At 45.0% G+C, this 19,531-nt stretch overlaps 1 protein-coding gene across 1 annotated transcript in view; it reads left to right on the plus strand.

Annotated features, from left to right (window-relative positions):
• The window catches only part of MOSPD1 (motile sperm domain containing 1), a 371,546-nt gene that overhangs the window by 204,336 nt on the left and 147,679 nt on the right, over positions 1-19,531 (plus strand). Inside the window, exon 4 of the mRNA XM_069612820.1 lies at positions 13,786-14,009. Coding sequence (XP_069468921.1) covers positions 13,786-14,009 — 224 coding nt within the window. The remainder of the gene's footprint in view (positions 1-13,785; positions 14,010-19,531) is intronic.

Raw genomic sequence — 19,531 nt, forward strand, 5'->3', positions numbered from 1 at the left:
TCGAATAGTTCCACCATTTTGAAATGCTTTTGTTTAGGGATGGTTAAGTGTGTAAAATGTATCTCTAGTCATTTCTGTATTTGTCGCAGATGTGGCCCCAGAGACAGAAGCACTACTACCAAACGCGGCTGCTACAAGTGTGCCCCTTTCAACGCTCAATATTTTTACATAACACAGGTATAAGATGGTGTCCAGTCAAAGGGTCGAATACATTGATTCGAATTACAATAGTTTCGAGTCAAAAGGACCGGAAAAAAAGGTTGAATGCCTTTTTTAAAATGTATTTTTATTTTTTGGCTTCCGTATACGGAAAAAAAAGTGTTTTTTACACCAAAAAGATGGGACCCCCCCAAAAAAAAACATTCAACCTTTTTTTTCCGGTCCTGTTGACTCGAAACTATTGCATTCAAATCAATTGCACTTGACCCTTTCATCTACAACTGCATAAGATGTCTGTTGTGATACCACTGTCGTGAAGCTGGCAACGAGCTTGGAGATAGAAGCCGTGTCCCCAACCTCTAGTGAAACCCACCTGCACTCAACCTCACCTGTGTCAACCTCTAGAAAGTGTGTCCCCACACCGTATCCTTGATTAGTTTGCGGTTACAATCCATTTGAGAACAAGCCGTTATATAGTGAATGATGTTGTAATCTCGGGAGAACTTCCTGCGAACGAGAACAGCCACGTATTCTTGCATAGAAAACTTTTTGTCTGCAAATGTGTAATCCAGAGGGATATTGAAGGGCTTCTGCTTAATGCACAACAAAGTTGCTGGATTAAGCAAAGCTTTTATCGCAAGGTTCTTAAAGCTACTTACATTGCTTCTTTTTTAAAAAAAAATATTTATTTTAAGTCAAGGCAGTTTGACAAGCATACATTGTAAATAGTAGCAAAGACGTGTTAACCCCCAGCCCCTTCCCCTCGGGCCCGTCCCCCCCCTCCCTCCATTCCCCTGCAAAGACCTTCACTCTCCGTGCCCTCCTCTCTGTGGCCCCATAGTTTATGTGTCCCCTTTGGGTTCCTCCCAGATTCGCAGGGACCATCGGGCATTGATAGGCTTATAGGTCAGGGCGGGAAACCGCTGGTCATATTCCAGTACCGGGCCCCAAATGTTCTGGAACCGGTGAAGGACCCCGGCCTTTTCGGCTGTCACCTTTTAAGCTATCAGTATGTCCCATAGTTTTGTCCACCAATGAGCTAAACAGGGGCCGTCCGGGGACTTCCAGTAGCGGGCCAGCACCGATTTCCGGCTAGAAGGCGTTGGGTCAACAGTTTCGCCTTATTCCCGAAGCGTGGGTAGATCGCCGGGACTGGGAACCCCAGCAGGACGGGGCCCGGCTCTAGTGGAACCGTTGCCCACGTGATTTGTGTAATTGTCCCCAGGCATTGTCTCCAAAATCCCTGGATTTTCGGGCATGTCCACCACATGTGCAAAAAGGAGCCTGGGTGGCCACATCCTCTCCAGCAGGAGGGGTCCACCTTGGGATTCATGTGATGGAGCCTAAGGGGGGGGTAGTACCACCTCAGCATGATTTTATATGCACATTCCCTATTGGTGACACAGGAGGATGAGGAGTGTGCTCGGGTCCAAATGTCCACCCATGTTTGGTCTTCTATCGGGTGCCCCAGATCGGCCTCCCACTGGGCCATGCAGCGGGTTCTCTCGACCAGGAAATCGCCCAAAAAGCGTCTGTAAAAGGTAGATATCCTACCTCGAGATGGGGGGTCCTTGAGCGATAGTTCCAGTGAAGTCGGGACGCGCGTTGCTGCTTGTAGGATTTGGGGCTGTGAGCACCAATGGCGCAGTTGTATGTAGGTAAATCTGTCCTTTTCCTGAAGTTGGAACTTCTCCTTGCATCGTTTGAACGTGCATGGCGCGTTTCCCTCGTACATCTGCTCTAGGGTCTCCAGGCCTCCCTCTATCCAGCGTTGAAAATTGCGTGGGTTTGATCTGGGTGAAAAAGCTGGGTTGTGGAAAATCGGCGATTGCGGGTTCAGGCCTCTCGGGACGCCCTTCCGTTTTAGTGCCCAGTCCCAGGTACTCAGGGTGTGGTTGGTTGCCCGAAGGAGGTCTCCCCAATGTGTCCTGAGGGGGGCCGGGTTGCATGGCAGGAATCGCAGGGCTAGGGGCAGCCGTGACTGTTCCAGTTATACCCATCTGGGGCGGTTTGTGAGTGTTTGCCATGCGTGAACGTGTGCCAATTGGGCCGCCACTCTGTAGGCCTGCAAGTCCGGGACTCCAAGCCCTCCCATTTTGGAGGCACCCAGTAGAGTTTTTTACCCCTCCATATGAACTTCACCATTTTCTTCTGTAGGTCTCGAAGGGTTGGTGCGGGGATTGCCACTGGGAGGGAGGAGCAGGCATAGAGAAACCTCGGGAGAAGGTTCATTTTGCAGGCTGTTATTCACCCCATTAAGGAGATCTCCTGGGTCGTCCAACGTCTCAGGTCTCCCTCCAGTTCTTTAAATAGCCGGGGAAAGTTGGTCTGGTATGTTTCTTTTGGGTCCGCCGGGATGTAGACCCCTAAGTAGGGGATGGCTCTGTTTTCCCACTTGATCGGGCTCATCTTGATCAGTGTTTCCCGTTCCTCCGGGGCGAGGCCAATGCCCAAGGCTGTCGATTTTGCGAAGTCAACTGAAAAGCCGGATACATCAGCGTAGCTGCTTATTTCTGCCAGGGCATGCTTCAGGGAGGGGCGGGATTCTGAGATCATTAGCAGGACGTTGTCAGCATATAAGGCAATTTTGTGTTGGGAGGGGCCGACCTGCAGGCCTGTGATCTGGGAGTTTTGTCTTATTTTCTGGGCAAAGGGCTCCATGGTAAGTGCAAAAAGCTGAGGTGATAATGGGCAGCCCTGCCTCGTACCACAGGACAGCGGTATGGGGCCGAGATGGATCCGTTGGTCCTCAGGAATGTTTTGGGTTCTTTGTAGTTGGCCAGGACCATTGTCTGAAAAGCTGTTCCAAGGCCAAAAGCCCCAAGCGTGCGTTTCATGAATGGCCAGTCCACCTTGTCAAATGCCTTGGTGGCATCCAGTGCCATCAATACTAGTTTTTGGGAGTTTCGGGCGGCGATGTCCACCAAGTTTAGAGTTCTCCGGATATTGTCCCCTGCTGACCGGTTTAGGATGAAACCTGCTTGGTCTGGCTGGATTATCTCCGGTAGGATGCGACCCAGACGATTCGCAAGAACTTTGTAATACAGGTGTGCGTCTATGTTCAATAGTGCTATCGGTCTGTAGGAGGCTAGGTCTCTCGGGTCTTTCCCTGGCTTGGGTAGAAGAATAGTGGTTGATTCCTGCATCAAGGGGGTCACCGAGCCAGAATCTCTGAAGGAGTTGAAGAGGGTTACTAAGGGGGGGGGGGTTAGCTGGTGCTTGAATAATTTGTAGTACCTTGTGGAGAATCCATCCAGGCCTGGGGCCCGTGTCTTGAGCGATTTAATGGCTTCCTCGACCTCTTCTTCTGTGATTAGTGCCTCCAGAGATTCCCTTGCCGAGGTGGAGAGTTGGGGCAGTGCTGCGCTCTGCAGGTATTCCTTCTGTTTGAGCCGGTCTCGCGGAGTAGCCGTCATGACCTGCGTTAAGTGGGCTACTGCCAGTTGCTGTTTATTAGATTCTGAATATTGGACAACTCCCTGGGGGTCGCGCAGGCCGGAGATGGTATTAGTTCATTCTATTTTGGCCAGTTTGGCTACCAGATATTTGTTTGCCTTATTATTCTTTGCGTAGTAGGATTGTTTGGCCTTGGCCATTAATTGCGCGGTCTGCTCCGCATAGTGGGCTTCCAGCTTCTTTCTGGCCATGCGTAGGGCTCGCTGTGTTTTGGGGGACCAGCCTTTTTCCTTGTGGATCTCCTCTGCCGCTTTCAGTTCTTCCTCCAAGGCTGTCCTGGTCTGCCGCCTGTTCCGATGATAGGCTACTCCCTGTGCAATCAGGACGCCTCTCATCCCTGCCTTCATGGCGTCCGAGTTATTCGCTGGGGAGGTATCAGAAGCTGGATTTTCTTCAAGAAAATTCTTGATCGCCATTGTGATTTTGTCTCTCACCGACATGTCATTGAGGATCGGGTCGTATAGTGACCATTTACGCGGAGAATTAGGGATGGGGTTCTGGGCCCGGATCTCCATGATCACTGGAGCGTGGTCTTACATTGCTTCTTAAGTCAATAATTCTACTCAACTTTCACCGACCATTCAACGATTGATGTGGAGCACCATTCATTACAAAATATTCTTGGAAACACATGTTTTAATTGTTGATAAATTCATTAGTTTTCATCTCTGCAGTTCTTCCTATTCGCTAATTTCCAAGACAGTGGGAATAACCCAAGCGTAATTGTTCATGCTTCATAGACCGTGGTGTCAAAGGGTATACAGTTTGCACATGTTGATAGATTTTCCATTATGTGACTCCTAAGCATTTGTAAATGGGCATACAGGCATATCTTTCAATGTGATATGTCTGGTTTCCAATACCGAATAGGGAATTCGGTATGCCCAGCAAGATGGAATTACAAAGTGGTTGACGAGAACCATACTTCTATCGAGACATGTCAATTGTCTCAAACCATAAGTTCTGATGCCCAAAGCACCATTTATTCCTAGCATTTAAGTGGTTAGATATTGAAGCAGAAGCCTGTTCGGTCCAACCCACGCCACAGTTCTATCCCATACCATGCCTGTCACTTTCTATACCCCTGTTCTTTCTCTCCACTGGTCAGGTGTGGATGTTCATTTGCCCACTGCATGCAAGTACTGCTTGCACAGAGGTTTTCCAGGGCACCTAAGTGGCAAGAGTAATATTGTCTCCCAGGACTCCCAAATATGCCATTGCTTACTGACCTTGAGATATGTTGGGTTGCAGCCGCCAATTCTTTTAGTTTTATACTGCTTGGAAACTCAGTTCTTATACCATATTGCTTCATGTCAGGATTCAATTTTATCACTGGCCCTTCTCAAAAGATTGCACCCTTTTTTCGCAGCTGATAGATGTCAGGACTCCAAATGTTTCACCGCCCATCTTCAGGCACCCATGATCAGTATAGAATCCAGGCAAGCATTGATCTCTTAATATTGTGCCCAGCATAATGCCAATCCTACCGCAATTTGGAAGGGAAAAATAGGCAGCCTCCATTTTAAAATGGGAGCACATTTGCCACCCAGCAAAAAGTTAACCCTGGAGCAATTTGGAAGGAAAAAGGTCAGCCTCCATTTTAAAATGGGAGAACATTTTCCACCCAGCAAAATGCCAACCGAAGAGCAATTTTGAAGGGAAAAGCGCAGCCTTCATTTTAAAATGTGTGATGTACACGTTAATGGGCCAAAGCACATAATGCAAATTAATATTGCATGAGTGCAGATGGAGCAGACCACTTCGAGCTTATTAGGTTCTACTTTTAACGCTTAGACAATTATTTCCAACATTTTGCATCCTGTGTGTGTGGAGGAAGTGGGGTTTGTGAACATGGAGTACAATTTACAGATGGGTGTGATTTCCTTTGTTACAGAGTAGAATGAATAAACTTAAATAGCCTAATAATGTGACACTCTTTTGCTTCACATGCAGTTACTTAATACCATGGCTAGATTTGCGGTGCAGCATTGCAAGGAGAAATACAAATGTTATGAACAATTTTGTGATTTACAAATGAAAATAGCATATTTAATAGTTTATTTTCATGGCAGAAGACGTTGTGGGGTAAATTTTTGTGTCCCTCAAGGGGTTAAAAAACTGCGGTAAATACAGGTGTAAAAGTGTTATGCCTGCCGTAATGCCTTTTTTTAAAAGAAGGGGGTGGCCTTTCCTGGTGTGCATTTCCACTCCGTGGAACACGCTTAGTTTTACGCCAGTTTGACATGTTCATGCTGGTGTAAAACCAATGTACTCCACATTTCATAGGGATCCATTGGAAATGCTGTCGAACATGCAAGCAGCATTTACACTTTATGCAAAACAAGTGGAGAGTTGCATGGACGAGACCGAAGTCCATATATGTGCAAATGTTGGTGGTCTCCTGCATGTAAGTACCTCTTTTTAGAAAATGAGCCTGTGTGTGTTGCTCAGCTATTGAACAATTAGACGGTTAATTTGCTGATAATTGTCAAAATGTTTGGTCAGCCTGGAGTTAATTTTTAGTGACTTGTGGTCTATTCACAAATTGCCAACTGTTGATATGTACATGAGTATTAGATAGAGCCCCCTTTTCTGTCATTTTAATTGTCTACAGGTGGGCACGCCCCATTTCCGGTCTTAGTCCCTCCCCCTTTTGATAGGCTTTGATATAAACTTAATATTAATTTGATATACAAATATCAAACATTTTTATATCGGTTTTATATCAAATGTATACATATTGAAGAACACTCTGGACTCTGCTGAGATCGCTGGACGCACCCTAGCCAAGGGGACTTTACATAAGAGACACGCTTGGTTGAAGAACTCTGGCTTAAAACCCAAAACTCAGGCCCCCCTTATCAACAAACCAGTTAAAGAATCCAAAGTTTTTGGGAAAGCTGCTAATGATACCCTGGAGACTATGAAAAAAGAGCACAAAACATTAAAGTCGCTCAGCCAGATCACAGCTAAACTAGGGGTGTACCGAACTTCGGCTTCGAGTAAGTATTCGGCCGAATTCCGGCTGAAAAAAAGCTATTCGGCTCCGGCCGAATTATTTCTTGCTATTCGGCTCTTGCCGAATACTTTGTCATTCTCATTTCAATAAAATGCAAGAAGAACTCAAAAAAGCAAATATAGACTTCAGTTTGCAAAACTGAATAGAATTAGACCAGACACTTAGCCACAAGACCAGACAAATTGCTATCTCACAGCTGTAAAATATCTCATATTGTAATCTGTTCTTTAGGTCATGTTTTGTTACATATTCTTAGACATGAAAGGTGCTCACCTTTTATGCTTAGCCAGCAACAATATAGGAACATCATTTCTTTTGGCGACTGTTTATATGCAATGGGCACTTTCTTCAGTTCGAAAAGACAAACTGAAAGAAATGTGCCAATTTCACTTTAGGATACATTCAGTTCATGTCATGTCACCTCCCATTGCGTACACCAGTCATAGTTTTCTTTTTCTAAGGACCTCAGTCCTGAGTTTAACATTATTTTATATTTTATCATGAATGATAAGGTGCGTATGTTTGTGTATTGGCGAGAAGGAGTGGCGAGGATAAGTGAAAAGTGAGCAGCATTTGTTTCTATTGGCCATGACCATCGAGAAACATTAAGAATTCAAAATAGGTAGTGGAGACTAGCAGGGATCAGTTATGTCAGGCAGAGTAATATGCCCCCACCTAACAGGCCTCTCAGAGGAATTTATGTTGGGTAATCTCTCCAGTTCCAAAGTGGACCAGTGTGTGACAGCAGGTAAAGATAGGTGTGAGGACTTTGTATGAGACAGTCAGAGACCTATGCTCTGTTAGTGGAATTTGTAGGATGTAGAGTTGGGAGAGGAAGAGAATTCCTGGGATGGGCCAAGTCGGGCTGAGCCATGGAGTCCGGCTTGGCTCCAAGTGGCAAACATGGGCTGAACCGTCAAAATATGCATGTAAGTCTTGGAACCAAAGACACCATTGCTGACACTTTGTCGGCATACAGTGCAAGCCCCCATTACTGGCATCCTGCCTCCCCAATACCTCCACAAACTTCCTACTTAGGGCCTCCAAACACCTTACACAAATGCCATACATGGCATTCCACCTCCCACCCCAACAACACAAATCCCCTACCTGGAATTCTGTTTGCCCATCCCTACTAAACATAAATCCCTGCATAGCCTCCCACCCTACCCAGACCACACAGAGAGAAAACACCCTACACCTACTCAGACAATGAAGGTGAAATTAGCTTTATTTCTGGCTTTTATTCTTTAAATAAAGATGCTGCATTGATTACAATGAAGAGAAATCCAAGTATAGAATGCATTTAAAATGGTGCTTTATTTTATTTTTAATAAGTGAGTTTGGAACATGATTTATTAATTAAAGCAACTATTCGGCTTCATATTTGGCTTCGGACGAATATTTCACAAACTATTCGGTATTCGGCTAAATACTAGATATGCTATTCGGCACAGCCCTAAGCTAAACCCTTCCACCAGCGTGGAGGCTCTAACTCCTGCCAGTCCTTTCGTGGGCAATCTTTTTTCCACTTTCCCCATGGACAATATGGCTCAGGGAGTACCCCCTAGTCCTCCGGCTAAACCTCTTGTAACAACCAATATCAACAAAGAGGTCCTCTTAGATGCAAGGGTAGAGGCAGGAACTCTACTCGTAGAGGCTCCCCGGCCTCCACCTCAAAGTGACTCGTCAGTTTGGGTCCCCTCCCACGCTTCTTCTGTCGGGGGTTGCTAGTCATCATTCATTCACGCCTGGGAGGGGATCACATCAGACCAGTGGGTGTTAAACACTGTCACCCATGGCTACTGCATCGAGTTTCACTTACTGCCTCGATACCATCTGCCGAAGAGCAGACACCTATCGCTAGAACATCTGCACATCCTGCTGGAAGAGTTTCAGGTCCATCTGGAAAAGGGCACCATAGAAGTCGTCCCCATTCACCAGGTAAACGAGGGTACTTCCTTGTACCCAAAAAGGATCTCACCATGCGCCTTGTGTTAGACCTGCGTCCAGCGAAGAAGTATGTCAAACCTCAAAAATTCAGGATGACAACACTGAAGGAGGTAATCCCACTGCTGCAGCAAGGGGATTACATGGCCACATTGGATATGAAAGATGCATACTTTCATATTTCAATGTTGCCAGCGTACAGAAAGTACCTCAGGTTCATGATAGAGGATACACACTATCAGTTCAAGGTTCTGCCCTTTGGCAATGCCTCATCACCACGGGTATTCACAAAGGTACTGGCGGTAGTAGCTGCTCACCTGCGCAGGCAGTCCCTCCCAATCTATCCTTACTTTGACGACTGGCTCATAACAGGGGATTGGTACGGAACATGCCAAACAAATACCCAGAAGACAGTAGACCTTCTCTTCAACCTAGGTTTTTCAATCAACGAGAACAAAAATCCAGTCTAGACCCTAATCAAGTCAAACAGTTTCTGGGAGCTCTAATTCGGACCAAATACAGCCTTGTCTTTCCCTCCAACGAGAGCGTTCAAAACATGCTGTTCCAGATCCCTCACTATGTAGCCAGTCACCAGGTGACCATCCGCAAGGCAATGCGACTGTTAGGGATGATGGCTTCCTGCGTCTACCTAGTTCCTCACGCTCGTCTGCGCATGTGCCCAATGCAAGAGTGGCTCTCGAGCCAATGGTGTCAGGCCAGCGACCAGTGGGACGATCGAGTGGTTGTCTTGGCAGCCCTCGATCAGACTCTGCAGTGGTGGTCAAGGGAAACCCTTATATAGAGGATGTCCTTCACCACCCTCGCACTAGAAGCCACTCTTACCACAGACGCATCTCTGATGGGGCAGGGGTTTCACCTCCTTCAAAAGACAGCGCACAGCGTTTGGTCCCCAGCGGTAGCATCCAATCACATCAACCTGTTGGAACTGCTAGCACTGTTCAAGGCCCTGAAGGCCTTCCAAACACACCTCCAGGGGAAGACAGTTCTAGTCCTCAAGGACAGTACTACGGCCATGTATTACCTGAACAAATAAGGAGGTACTCACTCTCTACGGCAGTCCAAACTGTCCCAGAACATATGGAAGTGGGCTCTCAAACACAAAATGTTCCTCCTTTCACAACGTGTTCCAGGGAGACTCAATCTTCTGGCGGAATTACTCAGCAGAGACTTCCCCCTACCCGCAGAGCACGAGTGGCGGCTACATGAGGACATTGTACGCAACGTCTTTGCAGAATGGGGCTTCCCAGAGGTCGACTTGTTCGCCACAGTGGAGAACGCCCAATGCCCAGATTACGCCTCCAGGTACCCTCAGAACCGCTCCGGGGGAACGGTCTTTGGATAACATGGTCTGGGAAATGTGTCTATGCTTTTCCCCTGATTCCCACAAGATGCACCAAGAGCCAGTTAGGATGATTCTGGTGGCCCCTATGTGGGCCCGCCAGCCTTGGTTCTCCCATCTCATGGCAATGTCAGTCTACCCTCCCATGAAGCTGCCGTGCCTGTACAACATGCTGTCTCAAGACCAGGGGGAAACACTACATCCTTGCCCGCAAACTCTCAACTTAGCAGCCTGGCTCCGGAGGTCATAGAGTTCGAGTACCTCCAGCTCCCTCAAAGATGCATGGACATACTCTGAGAAGCTCAGAAACCTAACACCAGGCATTGCTACTCCAGCAAATGGAAGCGCTGTGTCATCTGGTGTAATGGCAAGGGCATAAGTCCTATTGAATGCTCACCTAAAGATATCGTCCTGTACCTAACCCACCTTTTAGATTCAGGACTGGTTTTCAATTCTCTAAAGGTCCACATAGCCGTGCCTTTGGCGTACACCATGTCCCAGAGCAAGGTTTCAAGGTGGAAAATTCCTGTGCCAACAGAACACCACTCCTCTCACTATCCTACTCCCGCTTCACCTACTAACCCATCCCACCTTCTCATTTGCAGATCCGCCAGAGCGCTTGGGGACCAACTCCGTTGGTGACGGTGCGCAGTACAAATACCTTTAACATTTATATAAAGCCTTTATGGAAGGGGTAAAGATACTTTGGGACCTGAATATTGTTCTTACCAAAATAATGGGGCCTCCCTTTGAACCAATGCACATGGCTAGCCTTAAAGCACTCAACCTACAAGACCGCCTTCCTGGTGGGGATCACCTCTATAAGGAGAGTTAGTGAACTGCAGACCCTTTCATTTCAGTACCCATTCATCACGATTCACAAAGACAAGGTGGTTTTACGCACACACCCTCGCTTTGCACCTATATGTATCTCAAAGTTCCATGTAAACCAGTCCATAGAACTACCCACCTTTTTACAGAACCCCACGAAAGTGGCGAAAATAAGCCTCCACACACTGGTTGTAAGGAGAGTGTTTATCCACTATCTGGAAAAGACCAAGCCACTAAGGAAAATGAACCAGTTCTTCGTTTCAGTGGCAGCTGGTAGAGAAGGGGACCCTGTCTCTAAATGAACTATCTCCAAGTGGATCGTAAACTGCATCACACTGTGTTACACTCTTGCCAATAGGGATCTACCCTTCACGCCTAGAGCACACTCTACTTGGGGCACAGGGGCTACCATAGCATTCATTGCAAATATTCCTCTTGATTCCATTTGCAAAGCAGTAACCTGGAATTCTGTACACACCTTTACACAACACTACTGCCTAGATACACACTCTAGGTCTGATTCTCATGTGGGACAAGAAGTGCTCAAACATCTCTTTGCTACTGTTCCTTCACACATCCCATGGCCATCTCTGGGTGCTGCTCGCTAGTCTATGCACAGCATGTGATTCTAATCCGATTCACAAGCATCAGAAGACATGCATTACTTACTGTAATAGCATTTCTGATGATTTTATCTGCTTAGATTCAAATGCGCGCACTCTTCCTCCCCTCGTGGAGTAGAAGGAACATAGACGTCTTACACCTTCTATCTTCTGTACTCGCTCACGCTGACTATAAGGCTCACTCACTGCAGAAAAAACACAACCAGAGGGATTTTGGGTACACTACACGTCAAGTTAGGGATAGTGTTACAGCCACGCCCATGTCAACGTCCCCTTTCGATCGTCGAAAGAAAGATGCAATACTCTTCGATTTCCACTAAATGTCTGACTATATGCACAGCATGTGAATGTAAGGAGGAACAATCATCAGAAATGCTATTACAGTGCGTAATGCATGTCACATCAATGTTATATGAACTGGCTTTGATACAGAGTGTAAATAATGAAAACAGTTTGCTTTATAAGTAAAGTGTGCTTACCAGAGCCTGTACAAAAGTTCAAGCTATTGCCATTGACAAGCCGTGTTTCTTTTAAATAATGAAAACCTGTTCACATTACAAGAAAACTGTGCTTCCCAGAGCCCGTAAAAAAGTAAAACGATTGTTATTATTGAATCTACAGTATCTCGTGCGCAGCGCACATGTGTCCTTCTGCCGCTCTGTGACCAAGCAAACAGCTGTAAAACAGCATTGCTGGTCTTTTCAATCTATGACAAGGCCTGGGGAATCCCAGGAATGTGGTGACTCACAGAGCAGCATTCTTTCCACATCAGCACAAAACACAGGTGGATCTTTATATTTAGCTCGCCAGAATACAGGATGTTTTGTGCCAGCTGTTTAAATACAATCCAGAAAAATACACAAGGACATTGTTTATCAACTAAACTCAACTGATGGAATGATGGCACAGAAACATCTGCAGGCTGAGGCTAATTTTAGATGTTTCCTGGGTCCATTGTTCATCAACTAAACCCAACTAACGGAATGATGGCATGGGAAACATCTGCAGGCTGAGGCAAATTTGAGATGTTTCCTGGGTCCAGCGCCACTCTCTAAATGTGCCAAGTCTGCAAGAATTAGAATGCAGCGCTTTGTTGATAAGAAATCCCATTTCTGCTAAGTGAGTAGAAATACATACATTTGTGCACTGTTGATAAGAAAAGTCTACAGGAAAAGGTATGTGTTTTCACCCTTAAATCTATGGGGAAACCTTGCTTTTTGGCAGGATTTCATAGAGGCTACGTTGCACCGGGAGACCCCCTGCAAGGCTTTTTGATTTGAAATTAGACCCAATGGTTATTCATATTAACACATTTTAAACTTCATATCAAATAGGGCGTCGAGCTTATGACCTTGTCATGTCCCCAAAATATTTTTGGGAGAACTATACAAATTGTAAATAAAAATGTTATGTAAAAAAATATAAATTTGTATATGCATTTCTATAAAAAATGATTTTTTAATATCTTTTACATACACTTTTATATCACAAATATTTTTAATATTAATTTTTATATACATTTTTATGTTGAAAATATATCAGAATTGTTTGTTATCATTTTCCGCTTTCTATCACATTGTGCGGAGCCCCTCTGCGACATCATTACCACATCACTCGTCAAACCCCTAGATTCACAGTGCCCGTCTTCAGAGCTCATTTCGCTCTCAGAGTTCGACCAAGCAACACCGATGCCCGCTGCTCCCATCTTTATATAGATTTTATATAAAATGTATATTCACTTATATCAAATGATATACAATGTATACCCACTTTATATAAAATATACATTTGATATAAAATTGATATAAACATGTTTGATATTTTTATATCAAATTTATATTAAGATTTATATCAAAGCCTATCAAAACGGGGAGGGACTAAGACCGGAAACAAATCATGCCCACCTGTAAAAATTAACATAAGAGAAAGGGGGGATTACATGGTAGATGGCTTATAAGAGCAACTGGACATAGTACTACTTCCCAAACATTTCCTCATTCCTATGTAATGTATTACAAAAGGATACTCACAGCATGGAATGCTACCTTAGTCAGGGGAGAGTGTGGTGTGTCCTTACATTCCGTAGGTTGCACTGCAGCCATAAAGACATATACAGTTCCCCATCCAGGTTCACAATTTCTGGCCAATGATATGTCTACATGTACATTTGCTGGCAATACCTGGTAATGGAGTGAGTACTTTTGGAATTTCATAGCAATGAATAGTCTACGATAGCTATACAAGTCCTAAGGTGGGATGGCCAAAGCAAACAAGGGTAGAACCTGGCATATGATGACAGTATGTTCGTTTAGTGGCTCTATTTCATGGATGATGGCCAACCACAGTGCAGAAAAAACCATGACTGAACCTGTATTTCCCCCTCACAGTGTCATTCGTCACAAAGATGTCCGGGCCTGCCACTATGGTGTTATCGACAAATTCCGGCTCCAAGTATCCGAACAAAGTCAAAGAAAGGCTCTAGGACGCAAAGAGGTTATTGCCACGCTTCTACCATCCATGAAGGAACAGCAACAGAAGGAAGAAGAAGATAAAAGATTAAAGGAACATTTAGCAGAGAGTGTATTTTTCGAGCAGGCTCCGTGCCAACCAGGTAATTAATCCTTTACCTCATGCAAATGTTTGTTCATCCTTTTTCTAATCAAACACAATTATTTTGATATGATATGCATCAACGTCCATAAAACAATTCGTACATAGCACTTTAAATCCTTTAAATGATAGACTGTTGAATAGCGTTTAAGGTCTAGGGTTGCAATGCTCACAATGAATGGCCCTCGTGAGTCCCCAAGTACAGTGAGTGCTTCTGGTTGTGTGTTGGAGCGGCTTTCGTTGTATTGCCAGAATCATGGTGACATCTAGAGTATGGTGTTACTGGCCTGGTTAAAGAGGTCATGGATAGAAAGTTCAGCATGCACAATGCCTCCTTCACGTCATTGTGGATTTCTGTATCAATGTTGAATCATAATTCAGTGGAAAGCAATGACGGACCATGCACCATCATCCAGCCAGGTAAAGTGCAATAAAAGCAGTTTTTACACACAGTTCAGATATAAACACACTTGATTCATGAATGTAAAAGTGGCGCCAATTGCCCACGTTTCCCCTGCCCTAAACCTTTGTGACTCCACCACATAGAACTGATACAGTGAAATGTAACGAATGCTCAACTCTGTTTCATTTTGTGAACTGAGCACGTTTTATTTATGGGCAAATTACAGCCCCCAAGTGTGTAATAAGGAGGATGACGCAAATATTGAATAATAAAAACGGCCAGAGTTTTCATTAATGATGTGTTATTTATATAGCGCTTTCGCTAAAACACTTTAAATAGAACACAGATACATACAATATTAATGAAACAACGCGTTTGACAACAAAGTTCTGAAATGGTCTACAATGGTGAAAGTATCTCCTTATATTCCTCTCATTAGTCTTATTTTCTGCAATCTTTTTGAGTGGTTTATTCATTGTGAGAGTAGGAAGGTGTCCTTCTGGAAGAGCATTACGGAAGCGTAGGTATTTCTTTCAGGTTAACTTTAAAGCGTGGTTGCCTAGCACTTGCTCCGACTGCAAGAAACCCCAGCATGCCACAGAGAAATCAAGAGGATGGGTCCGGAGAAAGGAGAATTCAACAAGACTTTGCAAGAGAAAGGGCAGATCGTATCTCCATGCATAGTGTCTTTGATCATTTTCAAAATAGAATTTATAATGGTGCCGACCAAGAACAGAGTATTCTATCCCAGCTGTAGAATGGTCTATGTTGGTGGCTACATTTGAGTTGCGTTTGCTGCACAGAATGCAAAGCAAAGCTTGGAAAGTAGAGAGGAGTTATGAGAACGCTGCTTGAGATTACAGGAGGTAATGTACATTAGCACCTTGGGGGGGGGAGGGGGGTGCAGCAGTTAATCAGGTTGCTCCAAACTCTGACTGAATCTACTGATGCTTCGCTCGGGTTGTAACTTGGGCCCCGGGCCATTACCGGTTGGTGTAGCCCACAGAACGCAGGATTATTGCTAGAGTGTTGTGAAACAATGCATTTATTGCCAGGTTTTAAATGAAGGTCATGCATCCTAGGGTAAGTAACCTAGCCGCAGCATTAGTAATATACGCATTGTAGGCTGACTAGCGGACATTAAGGAAGATCTAAGTAAACTTTATTCCCAACATCCAGATGAAAGAGGATGATGGTATCAGTAGCGGTGGTCCTATCAGGAAAAGTGCATGTACTGACTTTAAACTAACTGATAACATTGTAAGCAGCCTATGAGAACCATGTTCTCACTGTCTCGAGAGCCCTGGTGCTCTCTAGGCTGGACTACTGCAACAGCCTCTTTCTAAATCTGCCTGCTTCTACTCTCTGCCCTCTGCAACTCATCCAGAACTGGACTATGAGACTTGTCCTTGGCATCAAGCCCTGGGATCGTTTCTCCCCAGCCCGGACATCTCTTTATTGGCTCACAGTGGCTGCCAGGATAAAGACCCTTTGCTTTGTCCACAAGGCTTTCTGGGGCCTCGGTCTGTAATACCTTCAACTCTCCCTCCTTAAATACATCTTACTCAAGCTCTTCACTCCTCCTCCAACTCCCTCAGGGTCAGTTCCTTCTCCAAGCAACAAGTTGGGGTAGATCTCTTTCCTCGGCTGGGGCCTCCCTCTGGAACAGCCTCCCTGCCTCTGAAACTTGAGAAGAATAATTTTCGGTTTCGGAAGCACCTCAAGACCTTCCTCTTTGCTTCTGCCTTCGCTCTTCCTCTCCCCTGCTGATCTGTCTGCTTCGGCACCGGACCACCTGGTTACCCTCTGATTTTCAGGCCTGGGTGCCTACCCACCCAGCCACAAACCCGCACTGTCTCCTGGCAACCCTTGGACTTGTGCCTGTATCTGCAACCCCACAGTCCCTTTACCTGCACTTTACACCCTTTCCTGCGCTTTAACCTTGCACTTGCCACTTGCTGGCTGCACTACCTGTTGTTGTTTTTATCCGGTGCTCAGCACTTTGCACTGCTCCCCTCCCCCTTGCAGTTTCCCCTTTCACTCTCTCCTGGACCTGCGCACTATCAATGTAACTGGGCCTAGTAAGATCAGGTTTTTGTCCTCCCTTGTTTCTCTCCCTGCCTCGTCGCGCTCTGAAACACGTGTGTATGAGCACGATACAAATAAAATATCATATCATGTTTGGTTTCCTTCTTATTAAGGAATTTAGAATTGAAAAGTTGCTTCCAGTTTTTCAGAGTCCTGTGTTGTGCCTACTCATGCCCTCAAAATGATATCCGCGCCCTCTCCCATACCTGTCCCAAACTTTTGAGGATAGTGGGGATTCCCAGCATGATGCAGGACCCCAGAGCAGAAGCACTGACCCGAGGGTTCTTACACTCTGCAATGGTTCCTCAAGCCGGTAGGCCAGGTCATTATTCTGATCCCTGCCTACCAGCTAGACCTCTGCTGAATGTGTCCACTGTTCCTCCTTGGAAAGAAGCAGGTGCCATCTGTTGAAATGAGCAGTGCAATGACAGCCTCCATATTTGTCACAGCGGCCGCCATTTAAACCAACCTGCTTTGTGCATGTCAGAGATTTCATGTGGCTCTCCACGTCCGTGCTGTGAAACCACGGATGTCCAGGCAGTCTCGGTTTCCTGTGCCACTTGCTGCACTGATGTGGCTACTCCTTGTTCTGTCTCCCATGTGCATAATCTGAACAGAATCCTTAGGAAGGAACCCAGCTTGTTAAAGCTCTTTCCCATGGGTTATTAAGCGCTTTGTGAAAAATATGTAAGTGTGCTAAGGTGTTTGAAGATATCAGACATTGCTTGTAGGCCTATCCCAGGCAACAGAAGATGGAATGGAGGTCCATTGTCTTCGTGCATAGGGTTATTTTGCCTTGTGCCTAAGTACACGTGCCTTTTGCATAACTCATTTTTCTTCTCACTCTGCGTTACAGTCCCTTTGCACGTCTATGAACTACCACCTTCAATCAGTGCTGTAGTTTAAGAAGGCAATGTATGAAGACGAACCAATGTTTTCCCTGTCTCTGCAATAGTTTCCCAGTTCATCTTAGTTGAGAAACTCTATGTAATGTCAAGCATCTATAAGGTGGCTCTTGCAAATGTAATCAGTAAATTAATCATTTTCCTCCTTACTCAATGACTTTTGTGACTCTTTTTCTGGCTCTTTCAAGTTCCTGTTGCATCCCCTGTCTTCCATCACATGGTCCTTTACCTTTTACCATGCCTGCAGTTATGCTTCAGTTCTAAGGTCTCTGAAACTTCAATGGACAGCATGGGGTGCAATCTCAAACCTGGTATAGATTCTGCAGCGTGATTGGTTTTTGAATTCTTGAAGGTCATTTGCCAGAGAAAGGTTAGTTTCTTTTCCATTGAATTCCTCTTAGTTTGTCTTAGTATCTTTCATTTCGTCCTGGGGCCACTCTTGGTATGCTGCCATGCGTGCACCAGCTTGTGACGGGCATTTCCCTGCCTGCCCTCGACTGGAATTGCCCAAAAAGCGATTTGTAAGGGAATAATTCAGTGCCCCAAGAAATGCTTGACTTTGTCGTCAAACACCGAAGACCATATTTAAGTAAGACCAATGGCACCAGCTTTGCTTTTCCAAGGAAAGGACCTGTACATCAGTTTCGGGTGTTCCCCCACGTATGCGATCTCGTTTCAGGTACAGCATCTCGAATGAAAGGTTGAAGGAGCAGAACCCTTTCACTGGGCATAATTTTAATTAATGAGAACATTTTGAGAGTAATAATAACGAGTAGAAGTCGCAGTAACTAAACAGTCATAGTTACAAGATATGCATAACTATGATCAGATTTTAGCTGTTCCGAAAACTCTTCCACCTTGTGATAAATAGCACATAACGAACATGAAGGTGAACGAGGAAACTGAATCTAGTATCCTCATCTCAGTACTATTAGCACTTTGAGTGTAGACCCCACTTCAGAGATCCATGTCTTGGACACTCTGGTATTGTCTATTGTCTCTGTGTAGTCGACAGCAATGGTACTACTGAAGTCAAGACTTGCTTCCTTGTTACGGATCCTTCTGGAAGTATTAACCCAATTAAACGGATCCCTAGAGAGCTTTGAGCCTCAAGTGTAGACTGGGGAGATGCCATTAACTTTCATTATCCCGCACAGTCTAGCATGATTGCTCTTGTTTCTTGCTGAGAAACCTTCCTCCGAGAGGTGTACCTGATCGATCAGATCTATAAAACCCTAGACGCTCCTCATCGAATCATTTACTGTTACCACCCCTATCTGTGCAACGAGGCCCTGTCTGTGTTTACTGTGCTGTGCAAACCAGAAAGTTATTGTTGTGGAAAATACATTGACATACTAAAAGGTCTTAAATAAGGCCATGCAATAAGGGGAGCAATCATTCCTATGAATCTTCAAGTATTCCTTTCCTAATAAGCCCGTTGCTTTGTATGGAGAAGGTAGATTTTCTCATGAAGTATAATCAGGTACATTTCCCACGTCAGCATCTTCAAAAGTGAACGGGCCCATGCCTGTTTTAATTTTTCCCTGTAATTAAATACGTATTATAAAGGTGTGTCGATGGATAGGAATTTCTAAACTGGGAGATGTGATGTCAGAAGGGCTTATTAAGTCATTGTCCATTCTGAAGCTGGAGGTTGACGTAAGAAACCACAGTTGTATAGGTGGATCCAACTGGAAAACCTGGCAGACGGACCAGACATCTATGGAGGCAAACAGAGTTTCAGCCCCATTTTCAGAGAGGTGGTCCTACAATTCCTTGCCTAAAACGTCAAAGTCATTCAATTTTCAGATCGAAATACTTCCATGCTTAAATGTGTGTTTGTAAATCACTTCTGTGAAGAATTGAATATTTAATTATTACGATCAGCAAAACTGTCTTGACTTCTGTTTTTCACAGCTGAGAATGTATTGACTGGATATGTTAATGCCACTGTCTGGTCACATGGAGTAGAGGGAGGGACTCGGGACGACCTTCTAGGAAAATAGGAAATCCATCAACGTGTTCAAGAATACATCTGTGGTTCCACAAATGAATGTCATATTTTTAGCATGCTGCAAACAACGGGGGTTGTTTTTGACTTGCTGCCTTCTTTATTTCTAAGGTTTG

This window comes from Ambystoma mexicanum, chromosome 5p (genome assembly GCF_040938575.1).
Source record: "Ambystoma mexicanum isolate Mex_15411 chromosome 5p, UKY_AmexF1_1, whole genome shotgun sequence".
Classification (NCBI taxonomy): Eukaryota; Metazoa; Chordata; class Amphibia; order Caudata; family Ambystomatidae; genus Ambystoma; species Ambystoma mexicanum.